At 37.8% G+C, this 18,515-nt stretch overlaps 1 protein-coding gene across 1 annotated transcript; it reads left to right on the forward strand.

Moving 5' to 3' along the window:
- Positions 1–231: 231 nt before the first annotated feature.
- On the forward strand, positions 232–16,888 carry LOC127635878 (transmembrane protein 88-like). The gene is made up of 6 exons (XM_052116148.1): positions 232–537; positions 6,652–7,059; positions 9,468–9,732; positions 13,746–13,783; positions 16,133–16,237; positions 16,327–16,888. Exons 2-5 carry the CDS (start codon positions 6,679–6,681, stop codon positions 16,136–16,138), a joined length of 690 nt encoding a protein of 229 aa, XP_051972108.1. The 5' UTR covers positions 232–537; positions 6,652–6,678; the 3' UTR covers positions 16,139–16,237; positions 16,327–16,888.
- The last annotated feature ends 1,627 nt before the right edge of the window (positions 16,889–18,515 follow it).

Consider the following 18,515-nt stretch of genomic DNA (forward strand, 5'->3'; position numbering starts at 1 on the left):
TAATATGTTTGAATCAGTTAACTCTAGTTAGCATTAACTTATTATACTATAAAAATATTTGTTTTAGTATTAAAATATTAATGCTAATATTAAATGTTAATATCCATATGAACCCCCCCACCCCCCTGCCCTGGTCAAAGCAGTGTGAGGCTAAAGAGAGAAGGAGGAGTGTAGAGATATATCCAAGTTGGCAAGGAAGGATATCTTTGTCAAAAGAAGGAAAGAGTGGAGTGGGAAAGGAGGAAGAGAAAGAGTTGAAATAGAAGACTGACTGTTCCACAGAGTCAGTTTCATACAGAAACAGTGTGTGGAATTACTGCGGATAGAGAACTGGATTCAAAACATAACAAATTGTTGAACAAAACTCAGTAATCTCATCAAAGAAATTATAGACTGAAGTAATCATCTCAGTCTGTCAAGGATTTGTCTATACTTTGAATAAAGGGATTTGTTTGGGTGAAAGAACATTTTTAAAGTTTTTCTACAAGAGGAAAGGTGGTTTTGAAGGGTGTGGACAATCAGCTCGATTGCTCTAAAGTAAGTATGGATCATTTTGATCTTTGAATTTTGTCTGAATATTTGTAAATAGCACAGTAAATACATTTTGGTGCTCTTGTCACATTTTCCTAAAGAACTGATTTCACTGTAGCCTATACTCAAAAATATAATTTAAGATTCACGCATTTTAATTTCATAACAAAATTCTATTAAACTGAATTAAGTAATCTCTAACAAAATTGATTAAAAAAAATTAAAGTTAATTTAGAAAAAAATTACATTTGATGGAATTTTTTAATGAAATTGAAATATGTAAATCTTAAAAATATAGCCTAAAATTTATTTTTGGATTGTAACTAATATTTGAGTGAAGATTTTCAAAATATTTGTGATTTGCATTTGTAAATCTTGTTTCAGTTTGAATATATACAGTATAAAAAGTAGCTATACTTTATACATAAACTAAATATACTTTCTTCTTCTTTTTTGTCAAAGGCTATGCTGTTTTTTGTTTTAATTGATTAGGATGATCTTTAAATGGATAAAAAGATTAGAAAGACTTTTTCACAATCAGCATGAAGGCCATGTTTCTTGGGTCAGGCTCGGCATAAAAAGTGTTTTCAAATGCCACTCAACAATGACAGTTAACATTTACATTTATTCATTTGGCAGATGCTTTAATCCAAAATGACTTACAAAAGACAAAAACATAAGTGAAGTTTAGTGCTCATGGAAAAGATGTGTTTTAAGTAATTTTTTGAATACAGTGAGTCAGCTTCGCGGATGGAGTTGTGAAGGTCATTCCACCAACGTGGTATGATGAAACTGAAAGTCCAGGAAAGTGTTTTGGTGCCTCTTTGTATCGGTACAACAAGGCGGCGTTCCTTAGCCGAACGTAGGCTTCTTGTGGGTGTGTAGCAATGCAGAAATTATTTTAGGTATGCTGGAGCTGACCCAGTGTCTGTTTTGTATGCCAGCATTAGAGCTTTGAATTTGATACGTGCATCAGCCGGCAGCCAGTGGAGAGAGACAAAGAGTGGTATAACATTTGCACTCTTTAGTTCATTAAAGACCAGACATGCTGCTGCATTATGGATCATTTGCAGAGGTTTAATTGCACATGCAGGGAGGCTTGCAATGAGAGAGTTACAGTAGTCCAGTCTAGTTATGACAAGAGACTGAACAAGCAGTTGTGTGGCATGTTCAGAGAGGAAGGGTCTTATCTTCCTGATATTGTAGAGTGTAAATGTACATGATCTTGCGGTCTTTGAGATGTAGTCTGTGAAATTTTGCTTTTTGCCAGGCAGGCAGTGATTCGAGCAGTCACTGTGGTGTCATTGGGCTGGAAAGACAAGTAAAGTTGTGTGTCATCAGCATAGCAGTGGTAAGAGAAACCATGTGCCTGATTGATGGGCCCCAGTGATGTTGTGTATATAGAGAAGATAAGTAACCCAAGCACTGAACCCTGAGGTACCCCAGTAAGTAACTGAATGTGGCTTGGATACCTCACCAGTTAAAGGGATAGTTCACCCCAAAATTTAAATTCTCTCATCATTTACTCACTTTTATGCCATGCCAGATGTGTATGACTTACTTTCTTAAGCAGAACACAAACAAAGATTTTTAGAAAAATATCTCAGCTGTGTACGTCAATTCAATGCAAGTGAATGGTGGCAAAAGCTTTGAAGGTCCAAAAAGCACATAAAGGAAGCATAAAAGTAATCAATATGACTCATGGGTTAATCCATGTCTACAGAAACGATATGATAGGTGTGAGTGAGAAACAGATCAATATTTAAGACCTTCTTTACTATATATCTCCACTTTGACTTTCACTTCCACATTCTTCTACTTTTGTTTTTGGCAGTTTGCATTCGTCATGCATATCACCACCTACTAGGCAGGGAGGAGAATTCATAGTAAAAAAAGGACATAAATATTGATCTGTGTCTCATCCACACCTATCATATTACTTCTGAAGATATGGATTAAACCACTGGAGCCTTTATATGATTTTTGGAGCTTCAAATATGTAGTAATATTTTTAGAAGAAGTTTGAGATATTCTTCTAAAAATCGTTGTTTGTGTTCAGCAGAAGAAATAAACTCTTACACATCTGGGATGGCATGAGGGTGAGTATATTATGAGATAATTTTTATCTTTGGGTGAACTATCCCATCGTAACCTTCCCAATACCTTGTGTACATCGTAAGGGCCCTCTCCCCCCGCAAGCATAAAAGGGGAGACAGACGTGCCCATAATGGGAACAGGCTGTGCCAGCTGGTTCGGCCTTTTCTCTTCTTTTTTCTCCTGGAGAAAGAACTTGCTTGATTCCAGCTGGAGCCAAAGGTATTTACATTGGGGAAGGTGTCCTTGGAAAAAGACACAGTAGAGATTACACCCTGCCCGAAGGGGATGTAATTGTGTGTAAATACATCACAGTCCCCATGGTAGGTCCTTCCCGGAGGGGACAGAGCCCTACAAACACGTCGACCGGTGGCAGAGAGGAATTTGCCCAAGGGGAGACACAGGTCTACTGTCAGGGAGACCGTACCTTGGAAGATTATGTCACCGACAGAGAACCAACACATATGGAGCACATATCCCAGTACAGGGGCTGACCTGAACAGGGCATACTGACACAAGTAACAAGCAACAAACAAAGAGCTGCTTGAAGCATCAAAATAGATATGCAAAGTGCATACCGGACACAGCAACGACAAGTCTGGGTCTGCCTCCTCCCGGGGTAGCGCTTGTAGGTTCACCACCTGATTTTTAAAGGGGGTAGTGGGAACCATGGTCACATAGCCCAGCCGGGGTCTCAGGATCACGTGAGAGTATGCCGGACTGAACTCTAGGCACAGAGAATGCTTGCAAGTCCCCAACCCTCTTGATGGAGGTGAGCGCAGTCAGGAGGGCTGACTTCAAGGAGAGGGCTTTCAGCTCAACTGGCTCTAAGGGATCAAAAGGGGCTCCCTGTAGGCCCAGCAGGACCACAGAGAGGTCCCATGAGGGAATGAGGTGCAGCCTATGAGGATTCAGCCTCCTAGCGCCTCTAAGGAACCTGATGATCAGGTTGTGTTTCCCTAAATACTTACCGTCCACTACATCATGGGGTGCCGCTTTAGCGACTACATACACCTTCAAGGTGGAGGGGGACAACTGCCCCTCCAACCTCTCCTGCAGGAAGGAAAGCACTGACCCGACTGCACAACTCTGTGGGTCTTCGCCTCTGGAAGAATACCAATTTGCGAAAAGGCAACACTTCAAGGAGTACAGTCGCCTGGTAGAAGGGGCTCTGGCCTGAGTAATATTGTCTACCACCGCGGGTGGTATGCCACTCAGATCTTCCGGGGCCAGATGTGGAGGTTCCAGAGGTCTGGTTGCGGGTGCCAGATTGTTCCTTGTCCCTGAGAAAGAAGGTCTTTCCTCAGGGGAATTGGCCAGGGAGGGGCTGTCGCAAGGAGCTTCTGACTGGGTGAGCACACCCGACAGCGGAAGCTCAGCCAAGTCCTCTGCATCGGACTGAAGCAGCCTGCTCATCCACGAACGCTGTCTCAGCATTTCTGGAGCCCAGACACGTAAGGCAGCGATCGTTACCATCAGAAGTGGAGAGATAACGACCACAACAAGTAACTGCACATAACCGGAAAAGCATCTTTAAAAAGACGCTTTCCATCAGTGCCCACTCTTTTAGAAAATATATGCTCTTTTAGCACCCAACAACCACTGCCGAAGCACCTAGGGGTGTTCTCCGCACTTATCTGTGCGAGAGGGGAGAAACCGATGTGATGTGCCATAGAATCCAACAGCCGAGGCGAATGGATTGGTAGGAATACATCGACAACGCTCGTCTCCGATTTTCATTCATCAGAGGTGTTTGGGACTCCCACGAGTGACCCCTAGTGTCACTACTTCGACACAACGTTGAGTGAGTGACAGATAGGGAACTCCAGACAACATGAGTTGTGGAAAATCAGATGGGATCTAGGAGCTTTTTACAGCTTTATACTGTGCGTGCCATTGAAGAGATGGTAAGTCTATCCCTCACAGCCTCGTTTTCATTCCTGTTAAAAAAAATATGCCACTACTATGGACTCCTTTAATTTCAGTGCTTGGCCTAAACCCTTCACTTAAAACTGTTCTTGAATGAGTTGAATATTAGCCAGGTTAGTTTCTACAGTATTATTTCTCCAGCAATGACCTTAATTCCCTACTGACTGTCTATGTCCTGTCAAAACCCCTTTATATATTTATATATTCAGTGGAATTTCCTGAAATTCGCAACCTGAATCAGAATGCTATGATTAGTCATGGTGATGATTTAATCTATAAATTAATCTCAGTCATATAAGTCATTCGACTTGTACAACAGAGTCGCTCTGGATAGAAGAGTTTGCTCAATGAATAAATGTAAAATCTGTAAATGTGGAGTCTTTTTGTAATTACTGCCTCATGTATTAACACTGAGGAACTTAAGTAATGTAGTCCATTGAAGATCACAGGTCAAAGCAAATTGCTCTTATTTTGTGTGGGGAAAGGTTTTTAAAACAAGGTATTGATAACATCTGAACTGTAATAGCCAGAGTGATATCATACTTGTATTCACTCACATGAATAAAAAATTGGGCTCCCTCCAAACAAACAAGGCTACTCAGAAGACTGTTTCCTAGAAAGGATGAGCACCCATGTGACTGCCTAACTTTGTTAGAGATTTAAGTGTAATCAAAGCTGAAATAATATAAAACATTTATTGAAAGATTTATGTAAGAGAACATACTGATCTTTGCTCTAAAATCTGTCCTCAGTGTTACTAATTCTTTGTATATTTTTTATCAAAGTGAAATAATATCTGTCCTATGAGACCTCTCTGTCAGCAGCATAAATTAAGGCCAAACTAACTTTTTCCTGATATTCTTTTGTCTAAATGTTTACTGTAAATCTGTAATGAGCTGTAATGGATTGTTTCTATGAGGTATCGCAGTTTTATAGTGAATGTGATTTGGTCAGCATACTGTGTTTCCTGAGAGGGCTGTTATTGTTTCGTATTTTTTACTCATCCTGGAGATCGGGGTGGGGTTGGAGAGGGGGGTTGGGGGCTTCATTTCCCACTGTTCACCATTAGTTATTTCTCTTTACCTAACCTTTCACCAGGAATTTAGAGAAAAATAAATTGTACTTTTAACCCTCAAGTTCTGTTGCGATTGAGTTTACTCTGTTTATCTTTGGGATGTCAGAGATTTATGTGTAAAAATAAAAGTTGTAGTTGCAAGATTAACTCTTATTTTCCCTTCAATTTTATTTTAAAGGAATATTCTGGGTTAAATACAAATTTGTGGCATAATATTAATAACCACAAAAAAAAAAAACATTTTCTATTCTTAAAAAAAAAAAAAAGCAAAAATCTGGGTTACTGTGAGGCACTTACAATAAAAGTGAATGGGGCCAATCCGTAAGCGTTAAAAACATACTATTTCGAAAGTATAGCAACAAGATGTAAAAGCCCTAAAATGAACAATATTTTACAGCACAAATAAAACATGAGTTTTAACAGAAAAATTCATGTTAGTGCTTATATAAAATTATAAGTTTCACATTTCTGCCTTTAAACCCTCCAAAAATTGGCCCCATTCACGTCCATATTAATTGCCTTTTTTTCTTTTCTTTTTTTTAAGAAAAGGAGGGACGAGTTGAAATTACTTTTTGAGGTAATCAACATTATGCCACAACTGCTATCGATTGAGCTTAACTTTTACTGAACATGGAATATTCCTTTAATAAGTTTGTCTGAGCTGATCAAAATTCATTAGGCAGACATTATTGAAGTTTTTCCCTTTGTTTTGCCACAAAGTAGCACTGAAAAAAATGTTTACATAAAGAAATTGGACTCATGTTGTTACATCTAAAGTAACTGGTTTGATTAAAGCCTATTTAACATGTTGGAATAAACAAAATTACCAACAAAACAATTTATAAGGGTTAGAACAGGTAAAATTATCCTTAAGGTAACAGTTTTAGTGTATATCATTTCTGGATTGTTGCTGTTTGTGGCCATCAATCTGACTGTATTCATTATAGCTATTGCAAGACCCTTTGTATTGTAAAAAATCATTAAACAAAAAATATTATTTATTTATTTATTTATTTTAACAGCCAAAAACTATCACACCTGCCAGACTGATGAACGGCAAGTTGAGCCTTTCCCATAATGGGACCCTGGAGAAACCTGTCTCCCTCCAGCCTTCCAGTGAGCAGGGGGAGTCTGAATCCCCTCAGCCCCGTCTCCATCACACTGGCTCCATCTCTTTGAGTTTGCCAGCAAATGCACCCAGCCCAGAGGTGGTGGTGGTTCCTCCTCCGTACTCAATAGCAGGCAGTGCAGCCAATGATCCTCCCATGGAGTTGAGGGGCTCTTTGGACTGTTGGGCCTGCTCTGTTCTGGTGACAGCACAGAATCTAATCATCGCCACTCTAAATATGGGTCTGGCTGCAATTATCTTTGGCCTCGTCCTCTTGCCGTCACTTGTCATGGTCGTTTTTGGCTTCCTTTGCCATTCCACGGTAAGTGTGGAGTGAGATCACTTTGTTGTCTAATTTCTTACTGCATCCATAACACGGTTTTAGAGTCAACATGAAATCATTACATTTATAATGCACATTTCTATTGTTATTGTGCATGGTTCACCTGTGCATGTTATTACAAATAATAATAATAAAAAATGTTTATCATCATAATCACATCAGCTATATGTAACTTGCTCCACCTCTGAAATTACTTCTCAGCTGACATCCTAAATTACTCTTCCTTTTTAACCCCTCCCCTTTATTTTGAACCAATCATCTGAGCCGCATATGCTAACACGGAAAAACATACATCTACTTCACACTTCTAAGAGTCAAAAATTGTATATAAACAGTATACTGGATGGATGGATGGATTGATGTACAGTATGTACAGTATGTATGGATGGATGGATGGATGTACGAACAAACACTGACCCCCTGACCTGACTCCATTATGGTATGTAATGCCCACCTTTCACAATCCAATCAGTCCTGATGGACAAAATCCAGTCCTGTCCAACATTTTCCCCATTGAATATCTTATTTTACATGGAAATATCTCAGATTATGGAAGTAAAATGGATTGCAGAAAGCATTTAATGTTGATTTAAAGTCCTGCCACAAAGATTAATGCAGTGCAGATCTCTCACCTACCCTCAGAGTACTCACAAAAGAAATCACAATCTTTTGATTCCACCACTAAACACAACCCCTTCCCAAAATCCACCCCTCAAAAAAATTAAGACACAACTTGAAGAAATAAATGATATCATTATTTACTCACCATCATGCCATCCCAGATGTGTATGACGTTTGTTCTTCTTCAGAACACAAACAACATTTTTAGAAGAATATCTCAGCTTTGTAGGTCCATACAATGCAAGTGGATGGTGATTAGCACTTTATAGCTCCAAGAAGCACAGACAGTCATAGTAAAAGTCATCCATTCGACTCCAGTGTTTAAATTAATGTCTTCTAAAGTGATATGATTGCTTTGGGTGAGAAACAAACAAATATTTATGTATTTTCACTACAAATGTTTAATTCAGGTCGCTCTCCAATGCGCGTCCATGAAGGGAAACAGTTCATGCTGCCTCACACGTGACACGAGCGCATTGGCATGTTCACGTGAGAACTGATGAGATACAACCTGTATCAATTTGCTTACAAAAGAATGCTGTTCACAAGCTTCACTGGTTTTCTTTACATTTGAACATGCCAATGCCCTTACATCACACGTGAGGCAGCGTGAACTGATTTCGATCATTAATATGCATTTGAGAGTGACTGGAAGTAAAAATATTGATTTGTTTCACACCCAAAACAATCATATCATAATGTGTGTTCAGCAGAAGAACGAAATTCATACACATCTGGGATGGCATGAGGGTCAATGGAAGTGAATGGGGCCAATCTATAACGTTAAAATCACTGTTTCAAAAGTATAGCACAAGACATTCAGTAAATGATGAGAGAATATTCATTTTTGGTAACTTTCCCTTTAAATTGCACTATAGTGACATCCAAGCAGTGATGACTAAACTTCCAGTGTTCACTGAGACTAACACAAAACACCTGGGTGAGCAGATTAAATAAACCATCTCATATAACCCAGTCTTTTTCATTTCTCCCTGTTATTCATCATTAAACTGTCTCCCCACCAACTGATCTGCCTCAAGTCAACTCCCACAGCTTGACCATATGTGGGTGTTTTTTTATTAATTCAGGTATTGCAGTCTTATCTGATCTGACATTATACCATACACTGGGGTTCAAAAGTCTACTTGATAACATGCTTCTAGTTGTATTTTTCTATAATAAATTTTCATTATATTATATTTCGTTATATTAAAAAATGTATATTATCAGCTTAACCATTTGTAATGTTCCAAGAGCATATTGTGTGGTAGCAAGGAAACCTGACTTTTTGTCCAAAGGAATTAAAGGGGTCGTTCATGTAAAAATTCAGTCATAATTTACTCACACTTTTTTCTTCCTTGGAACCCAAATGAAAATGTTAGGCATATATGTGTTCGTCTCAGTCACCATTCTCTTTTATTGGACATTATTTCCATAAAATGAAAGTGAATGGAGACTGGGTCTGCCATTCAGCCTAAAATCTGCATTTGTGCTCCACAGAACAAAGTCAAATGAGTTTGAAACAACATAAGGGTTTGTAAAAAAAATGACAGACTTTTCATTTTTGGATGAGCTATCCCTTTAAAATGATCATTGTCACACATTTGCACATTTAAGTGACCTAAAATAGTGCATAATGTAAACAGTTTATATATATATATATATATATAAAATGTTGTTTTACATATTACAAAATCTTAGCACTGTTTTACTGTCTCCTCTCGCCTTCTCTTCTTAAATCTTGCCTCTCTTTACCCATTTCAAAGGTTAAGCGCCATGGCACTAACATCTACTGTTCAGATTTCTTGGATGATGGAGGCTGTGTGGCTTTGCTGGTGGTGGGCTTCCTGCTGCTGGTTCCACTGCTGGTTCTGGCCCTGGCTGCATACTGCAGGATGGCACGCCACCTCCAGCTGGGTCTGTGCTTCATTCCCTACAGCCGTGCTGTCTACAAGAACCTGCCTGCATCACATCATCGAGGCCTAGGGGGCTGCTGCAGCCAGCAGGGGGCAGAAGACAGTGAAGGAAAGGGTAGTGTGTGGGTTTAACATAAAGTAATAACTAAAGTGCCTGTTGAATTTAATGTAAATTATGTGAATAGGCATAAATTATGCCTAATGCCATGACAATTCATGATTAAAATAAAAGCCACCTTCTCTGCAGTTTTTGTTCAACTTAATTTGCAAAGTTTTCTTAAAAATGTAGCTTTCTTTTCCATCTTTGCAGTTTTTTCAGGCCTTTTAAACTGGATTTGTATATTTGTGTGAAAAGGGCACCTTTTTTTTTTTTTAACCAATGAAGAATTTTAATGTTCCTTTGTATCATGTTATTGCATTTTTAGTACTGTCTGTAGGATATATTTAATATGAATAAGAAACCTTCCTTTTCTTATTATTATACAAACCTACAATAAATACAACTTTCCTACCATAATTCCATGACTAATCACAAAATTCAAATATCAATGTTTGGCATTCATTTTAGCGTGGTTGACAGGATATTCTGGGTAATTCCTGTTCTTGATGATTAGGCTATGGTTGCCTATTGGCTCAAGTAAATAGAGCTCACTCTCAAGTCTCTATTATAATCTGGGGTCAGATTCACAAAAAAATCGTAAGAATAGAATTGTTCTTAAATAGTTAATATTTTATTATGTTCTAACTGAAAGGAATACTCTGGGTTCAATACAATTTATGAATAATTGACAGCATTTGTGGCATAATATTTATTACCACAAAATTGAATTTCGACTTATCCCTCCTTTCTTTAAAAAATGCAAATTTCTATTACAGTTGGAAGTGAATGGGACCAATCGTTTACCGTTAAAATATTCACTGTTTCAAAAGTACAGCCACAAGACATAAACAATATGTATGATAACATGATTATAGTATGATTTTCTATGTTTGTAGCCATTATGGCAAGGTCAGTAACAAATAACTAAAAGTTGATCTGCCTAGAACATTAGTAAGCCGTTAAAACGATGATTTAAACAGCTTTGCAGCTCAATTAATACACAAGTTTTAAATGAATAATTAATCTAAGTGCTTTAATAAAATAATAAGCATCACATTTCTGCCTTGAAATCCTTCAGAAATCGGTCCCATTCACCTCCATTGTAAGGGTGCCTCTGTAACCTCGATTTTCAAGTCAAGTTAAAATTTATTTTTGTGCTAATTATTAACATTATGCCACAAATGCTGTCGATTGTACTCAACTTATATTAAACCCACAATATTCCTTTAAGAATAAAGTTACAAATATTTTGTATTCCCAGGGGCCTGGGTAGCACAGCGAGTACTGACAATGAATACCACCCCTGGAGTCGCAAGTTCAAATTCGGGGTGTGCTGAGTGACTCCAGTCAGGCCTCTTAAGCAACCAAATTGGTCCAGTAGCTAGGGTAGAGTCACATGGGGTAACCTCCTTGTAGTCGCGATTAGCTGTTCTCGCTCTCAATGTGCATGGATCACAGAGGGTAGCATGAGCCTCCACATGCTGTGAGTCTCTGCGGTGTCATGCACAACGAGCCACGTGATAAGATGCGTGGATTGACTGTCTCAGAAGCGGATGCAGCTGAGACTTGTCCTCCACCACCCGGATTCAGGTGAGTAACCGCGCCACCAAGAGGACCCATGAAGTAGTGGGAATTGGGTATTCCAAATTGGGAGAAAAGGGGATAAAAAATATATATATATTTTGTATTTCCCAAAATAATGTTGTATTTTTTGTTAAACTGTCAGCATTTAACTAGATAAGATAAGACAAACTTATTTTAATTTATCCAAAGACCTTTCTCAAAATAAAATAAACATTTATTGAATCCAGTCCTGGGCCATAATATGACCCTCCTCTAATGTAAGTCTGGGATTTCTTTTTGATCATCCACCAGTGCCATGTATCCCAGCATCTACATGTTTCCACTGATTATGGTATAAATATTGGGGGGTGTACTTGCTTGTTTTGATTATGGGGGGGGGGCGGGGGGTATCTCCTCCTCCATCCCCGCTGGAAAATACACCCCTGCATGTGTCACAAAAGAGCTGAACAAATTCTGGATTCCAGGATTGGTTTTAGTTTAACAAGACTCACCAAATCCAATCAGGCTTTATTAGGGTTAAGTGGTACCAAGACGCTCGTTACCAGCTTTCTCTATCAATTCAGAGTTTGATCCCGAGGTTATGATTAGATCACGTGCGCGTTCAAATGAATGAAGCGAACAGCCAATCGCGTCCGAGACAGCGCTAGTCACATCTCGCGAGAGAGTCAGCGTAAAGATGTTTATGAAATTTATGATAAATTATAAGAATTTAAACACAGTTATAACACAGAACAAAGGGACGTTAAAAAACATTATCAATCAAAACAAATGTACACAACACGAATAATCACTATGAAATTATGACCAATTATAATATATTCATACAGCACAGTGGATCACTAGTAAATGATAATTTAAAGCCATGTTCACAGCAAGAAAAAAACATCTAAATTGTGAGGAAAATATTAAAATAGATAATATATCGATGTGAAAGTAACTTTATATAGGTCCACAACAAGAACCTTCAGGCTTGTCAAAGTTTAACATCTTAATTTGAAATGTATATATTTAAAAGAAGAAGAAGAAGAAGAAGAAAGCTACTTTTGACTGGTTATGAGCTTTTGTTGTGGTTTGCATGATTAGTTATTTAAAGCCTCAGCCGGTGGAAATTTCCCATGCCGTTGCGCGCACGCCCAATCAAAGCTTTGCGCGCACGCCCAATCAAAGCATGGTAACGGAGAATAGGAGTCGATTACAGCGTCAGTATCCGCCGGGAATGCGCCCTGCAGCTCGCTGCCCCAACACGATCTCTCTAGGGACCAGCGCGAAAACAATCTCATGGAGCCACAGTTTCAAACGTAGTGCATCTGACCGACTACTGGATAAGAAACGCACCGTTTTGATCCTCAACGGGTACGTTTTTAAACAAATTGGTGTTTATAGTGACACAAATAAATAAAATGCAATTCTTAATTGTTAATGTTAAGTGTAACTTATCAAAACACTCTTTTATACAGTACTAGCCTATAACGTGCACATTTCATTAGGCTTTCATTTATTTTATTCTGTATTGTCCACCTGTAAGATAAGTTAAAAGGCAATTGTAAGATGAAGAAGGTGTAGATCTTGGTGTAAGTTTATAGTAGTTTTTATAGTTAGTAATAACAATTTTGGTGGAATCATACATCATGGTGCCTTACCAAGTGTTTCTCAGTATTTGATGCTGAGATCCTGTAAACATTGTTCGTGTCATTTGATCTCTGTCATGTGTGTTTGTCTAGAAAGTGCTGTGCAAGTAGCTCTAGTTTGATTTTCCTAAAAAAGGATTAACCTCCGCTCGGAACCATTTTATGATACTTTTCAAAGAATGACAAAGCCATCCAGGGTGTGCTGAGTGACTCCAGTCAGGCTTCCTAAGCAACCACATTGGCCCGTTTGCTAGGGTGAGTAGAGTCATGTTGGTGAAACCTCCTCATGGTCACTATAATGTGGTTCGCTCTCAGTGGGGCATGGTGAGATGTGCGTGGATGCCAGAGAATAGCATGAGTCTCCACATGCCCTATGTCTCTGCAGCACTCAACAAGCCACGTGATAAGATGCGCGGATTGATGGTCTCAGACACCGAGGCAACTGAGATTCATCCTCGGATTTAGGATTGAGGCAAGTCACTACGCCACCACTAGGACTTAGATTTGGGAATTCCAAAATGTTTTGTTTTTTTAAAGAACGACAAAGCCTCCCGGTCCAGTGATCACTCAAGAGATTTGTATATCAGTCATTCATTCCTGAACAATTCAATCCATTCTCAAAAAATATGTATTTTAGCTTATTTTTAAGATTTTTCGACTTCATGGCAAATTCCATTAAATGTAATTGTTTAACTACATGAAATGTTAATAAAATGTAAAATATATACAGGAGCTTTTTTTATTTTATTAAAGATTACTCAATTCAATTTGAAATTGAAATGCGTAAATCTTAACATTATTTTTGTATTGCATTAGGTTGTCACACAAAAACCTCCCTGCAATGTTCTAGGAAGGTAAGTTTATGATTTTTAAACTAAAACATAATAATAACCATTAGCTATAACCATAAGCTATTAGGGAAAAGTTCTGTGTTTGCTGGGTATAATGTAAAATTAATTGTCTACTTTTTTTTTTTTTTTTTTTTAGAGGACTAATAAAACTATGTAGACCATGCATAGAATCCAGATGAAAATGTTGAATGTTGCATCTAAATCTCCCTAAAAAGTCCCACATAGCAACGTAATTAAAAAACGTTTTTTAACTTTATATATATATATATATATATATATATATATATATATATATATATATATATATGAGAGAGAGAGAGAGAGCTACTAAAAGCTGTGAGTATATCTTTGTATACTTTGGTTAGACACCCACGTACAGGACAGGTGAAAGGTAAAAGGTAAAAACATCAACAGTGGATGTGCACGTCAGTAACACGTGCTAAGGAGGTCAGGAGGTACCTGCAATTTTATAACTTGAGTCTGAATGACTATAAAGACATAGGCCTAAACTCCTGAAGAGAAATAGTCCATTATTTCATATCTGTCGTGCGCATGCACCAACCCCCTGTGTAAAATAAATTATACTTTGACAGGCTCGTGTTCGACTGTGCAGCGTCTGTGTCAAAACCTAATTATAATTTGGGCTACACTCAGGCAGCTGTAATGGTTCAATTAGAAATTTGTAGTGTGGCCCCCTTGTGGTCTGTGAGGGAAGGGAGAATATAACTGCAAGGAGAAAGTTAGATGTAGCTAGATGTAAAAGGGTCAAAGGGTTTTTTGTCATCATGAAGTGCACCTACAAGTCGGGAGCAGAAAAAAGAAAAAGAACGAGGATGAGAACGCAGACAGATCACTGATAAGAAATGAATGTAAGCCTGGTTTGTTTGTTGTCATGCAATAAATTGCTTGTATTTTAATTAGTTAGCTAATGTTTTGCAGTTGTGTCATGTTTTTCAAAGGTAGCCTACATGTTTTTCATTTAGTTTTGCTAGCTATAACTAAGGTGTTGACAACAACAGGGTTTTGGGGATGGGGAGTCTCTGAGTAGGATTTTGCTTAGGGGCCCATATGCTCAGAAACGGTCCTGAAACATCAGCTAAATTAATAAATGTAGCCTACATTATTGATTAAATTGATTCATATTATATTATAGAGTTTGAGCTCATAAGATGTTTTTGTCCTGTTCATGTCACAGGGGCAACCAGTGATTTAAATGTATAAAGGGCATTTTTAAAGGAATAGTTCACCCAAAAATGAAAACTATCTTATAATTTACTCACCCTCATGCCATCCCAGATGTGCATGACTATCATTCTTCTGCAGAACACAAACAAAGATTTGTAGAAGTATATCTCCACTCTGTTGGTCCATACAATGCAAGTGCATGGTGACCAAAACATTGAAGCTTCAAAAAGCAGATAAAGGAATCATAAAATTAATCCATACGATTCCAGTGGTTTCATCTTCTGGAGCGATCTAATTTATTTTGGGTGAGAACCGACCAGTATAACCTCGATTACACTTCCTAGCTGCATCTAGTGTTCTGCGCATGCGTCATGCACAACTTGAAATCATGATCGCCAAGGAGAATGCTGATGTCAAAGTTTATATTGGGGAAAAAAGTAACATTTTGGTCTGTTCTCACCCAAATCTGAATGGATCGCTTCAGAAGACAGTGATGAAACCACTGGAGTTGTATGGATTACCTTTATGCTGCCTTTATGTGCTTTTTGGAGCTTCAAGTTTCGACCATTCACATGCATTTTATGGATCTAGAGCTGAGATATTCTTAAAAAAAATCTTTGTGTTTTGTAGAAAAAAGAAAGTTCTACACATTTTGGATCTTTTGAGAGTGAGTTATTGATGAGAGATTTTCATTTTTAATTAACTATTCATTTAATTCCTCAACCTATTTAGTTTGAATGCTTATTTAATCATATCAGATGTTTATCTCTAAAATGCTATTAAAAGTGATGTTTGAAAAAGTGGGCATTTATTTGCAACACACTTAAGTAATTAATAACATTTGCATGTTTAGGTAAACAATATTTCATAAAGGGATAGCTCAACCAAAAATGAAAACTATCTCATCATTTACTCACCCTGCATCCCATAACAGGCGTGGGTGAGAAACAGATACAAATTTAAGGCTTTTTTTACTCTAAATCTCCACTTTCACATTTACATCTGAAAGTCACATGTGGTGCTTGTTTAGTTTCATTTTAACATCTGAAAGTGAAAGTGTAGATTTTGAGTTTCTCACCCACACCTATTTATACAGTATTACTTCTGAAAGCATGGATTTAACCTTAGTTAAAGTCTTATGGATAACTTCTATTTCTCTCCCTATAGATCTGATATTCCACACAGCCATGGGTAAAAAAGTCTTGCTGTGTTATCTCTGGTACAAACGGTGTAAAGACAGGGGTAAAGTCAGGCTGTGCCCTCCTCCAGCTGGTAAGTTGTCCTTACATCTTGTTATTGAAGTCTTATTGTCTTTCAGTACTCTAATCAAAGGATTAATTTTCTCTCTTTTGCTCTCATAGTTCCATCTGTTGAGGTGCAGCCTGGCTTCTCTCCAACAGTCACCTGGGGTTATGATGGAGAGGAAAGCACTGTGCGTCTTGTGTATTTTCCACATAAAGCGCGAGTAGCTTGTCGCCACCAGATGGATGGCAATATTATTGATGCCATCTGCTGACCTCGGGGCTTCCTTCCCAGAATCTCTTGCCTTGAACCTGTCTGTAGACTTCCAGAACACAATATAGAGGAGCACTAGGAGACAGTTCTGTCTGGTGTAATTAAACTAAATCTTTTGTATTTGGTGAAGGTGTCACTTGCTCTGAAATTGTACAGTATTATCCTATAGTTCCTCTAACCTTTTGGCAGAGGTTCACCTGTTTTGTACTTATTTATGTTTACATTTTTCAAGGGACACAGAGTGGACATAATATATGGACTGAGGTGGAGACATAGTGTTGTAAATAAAAATACATTGTATGTTTGTCATACATATATAATCCTGTATGTAAGATTTCCTGATGTTTTTTCATTGTCACTGAGACCTTTAAAGAAAATTAATCATGTTTTTGCATCATGACATTATTATCATGACAGTTAAGCTTCTAATTAACATTTTCCTTACCATAATCCAGAACAATCTCATTACTATATTACAAAAAACTAAAACTTTTCATATAACTAACATAAGTGTGCTTCATGAGACAAATGCACTGGTTTTATTTGAGTCAGAAATGTTATTTAATGTGACTAAATCAACCAATCTCACAAATTTGTTTGCACCAATAATTTTTATGGGTTAGATCAGGGGTGGGGAATGTCAGAAGCATAAGGCCCGCAAAACCATTTTTCCAGGCCTTGAGGCCATTCAAAAAAATATTTTAAAACCCCCCAAAATTTATTGATTCCATTAAATAAATAAAAAAAATACAAAATCTTGTATAATAGAAAGACATTTTTTTTTAAACATATCTTGTTGCGTGTGCATGTAACAGAATTTGTACATTCATTTCAACCTAATTTCTGAAATTGCAAGCAATTGTATTGCCCACGAATACTTTTATAAACACTCGAATGGCCCTTAATAGGAAAAAGGTTCCCCAAACCCTAGGTTAGATCAAGTAGAAATAGATCCTGAGGTAACAATTGCAGATTAACACTTTTCTGTTTAGAATATTGCAGGATGCCTTGAGCTTAAACCTTTTTATTGTTATTTATTTTTATCTAAAGTCATTGTATTAAGTAAATTTGTACTATAATACACTGAAAATGACTTTACAAATCTGCCATTGAGAACAATGAGAATTTAAAAATGAACTCCAAAGTAAAACGATATCTGACCAACACTGATCTCTGCTGGTCTCTCCGTCAAACTGCAGTGTAATATGTCTTCGTCACTCTGAGAACTACAGATACTATGGATTGTCATTTTGAAATGTTCTCTTGTCCGACAGGGTACACTTACTGTCGTCGCAATTTCCCGTGTAAACACAAACCCCATTACCCAGAGTGCAGATATTAGGCGGGCTTTTGTCGTCAGAGTGGACTGAGAGTGAGAGCGCGCGCAGATCTTGATATAAATTCCCTCAGGCAAGATGAGAATTAGCATCGTGACTTGGCAAAACGTTATCCGATTAGGTGTTGACGTCGATGCCTCTCTTTCAAGGGTCTAATGTTTGAGATTATACAAGAGTTTACTTTCTTCCTGCATGCTTGCATGCCATTACCAATCTGGCGATGCTACAGTGATATTTTAATAATGCAGCAGTAGCGAGGTGCACTCTTTTTAAGTTTTCGAGTCTCGAATTGCTGTAAATATTTCAGCCACTAGGTTCCGCAAAACATTCATGATTCTCTCTCGACAGACATGCTGTGAATTGGAATACTAGAGGACTGCGCAGTTTACAGTATGAAAGTCATGCCTATCTCTAAAAAATGATATGTGAATCAATAGACCCTTTTGTTTTTCACAGCCTGTGTTGACGCCTTTTGGCCTTAGTAGTGTAGCTATAACTTCGTTATGTTTTTTTTTTGTTTTGGTTTTTAGTGCAAATTTCTAACATTATTTACGTGTTTATTTACCCTGGCATTCATTAAAAAATATGTCAACACTGCTGTGACAAGGCTTCAAATGTAGCTACTGAGGGAGTGAGAGTAAATTTGGCATCTTTCTCGTGTCATTAGCTGGTGGGATGGGTGGGACAAATCACGTACC

Source organism: Xyrauchen texanus, chromosome 43 (genome assembly GCF_025860055.1).
Source record: "Xyrauchen texanus isolate HMW12.3.18 chromosome 43, RBS_HiC_50CHRs, whole genome shotgun sequence".
In the NCBI taxonomy this organism is placed as follows: Eukaryota; Metazoa; Chordata; class Actinopteri; order Cypriniformes; family Catostomidae; genus Xyrauchen; species Xyrauchen texanus.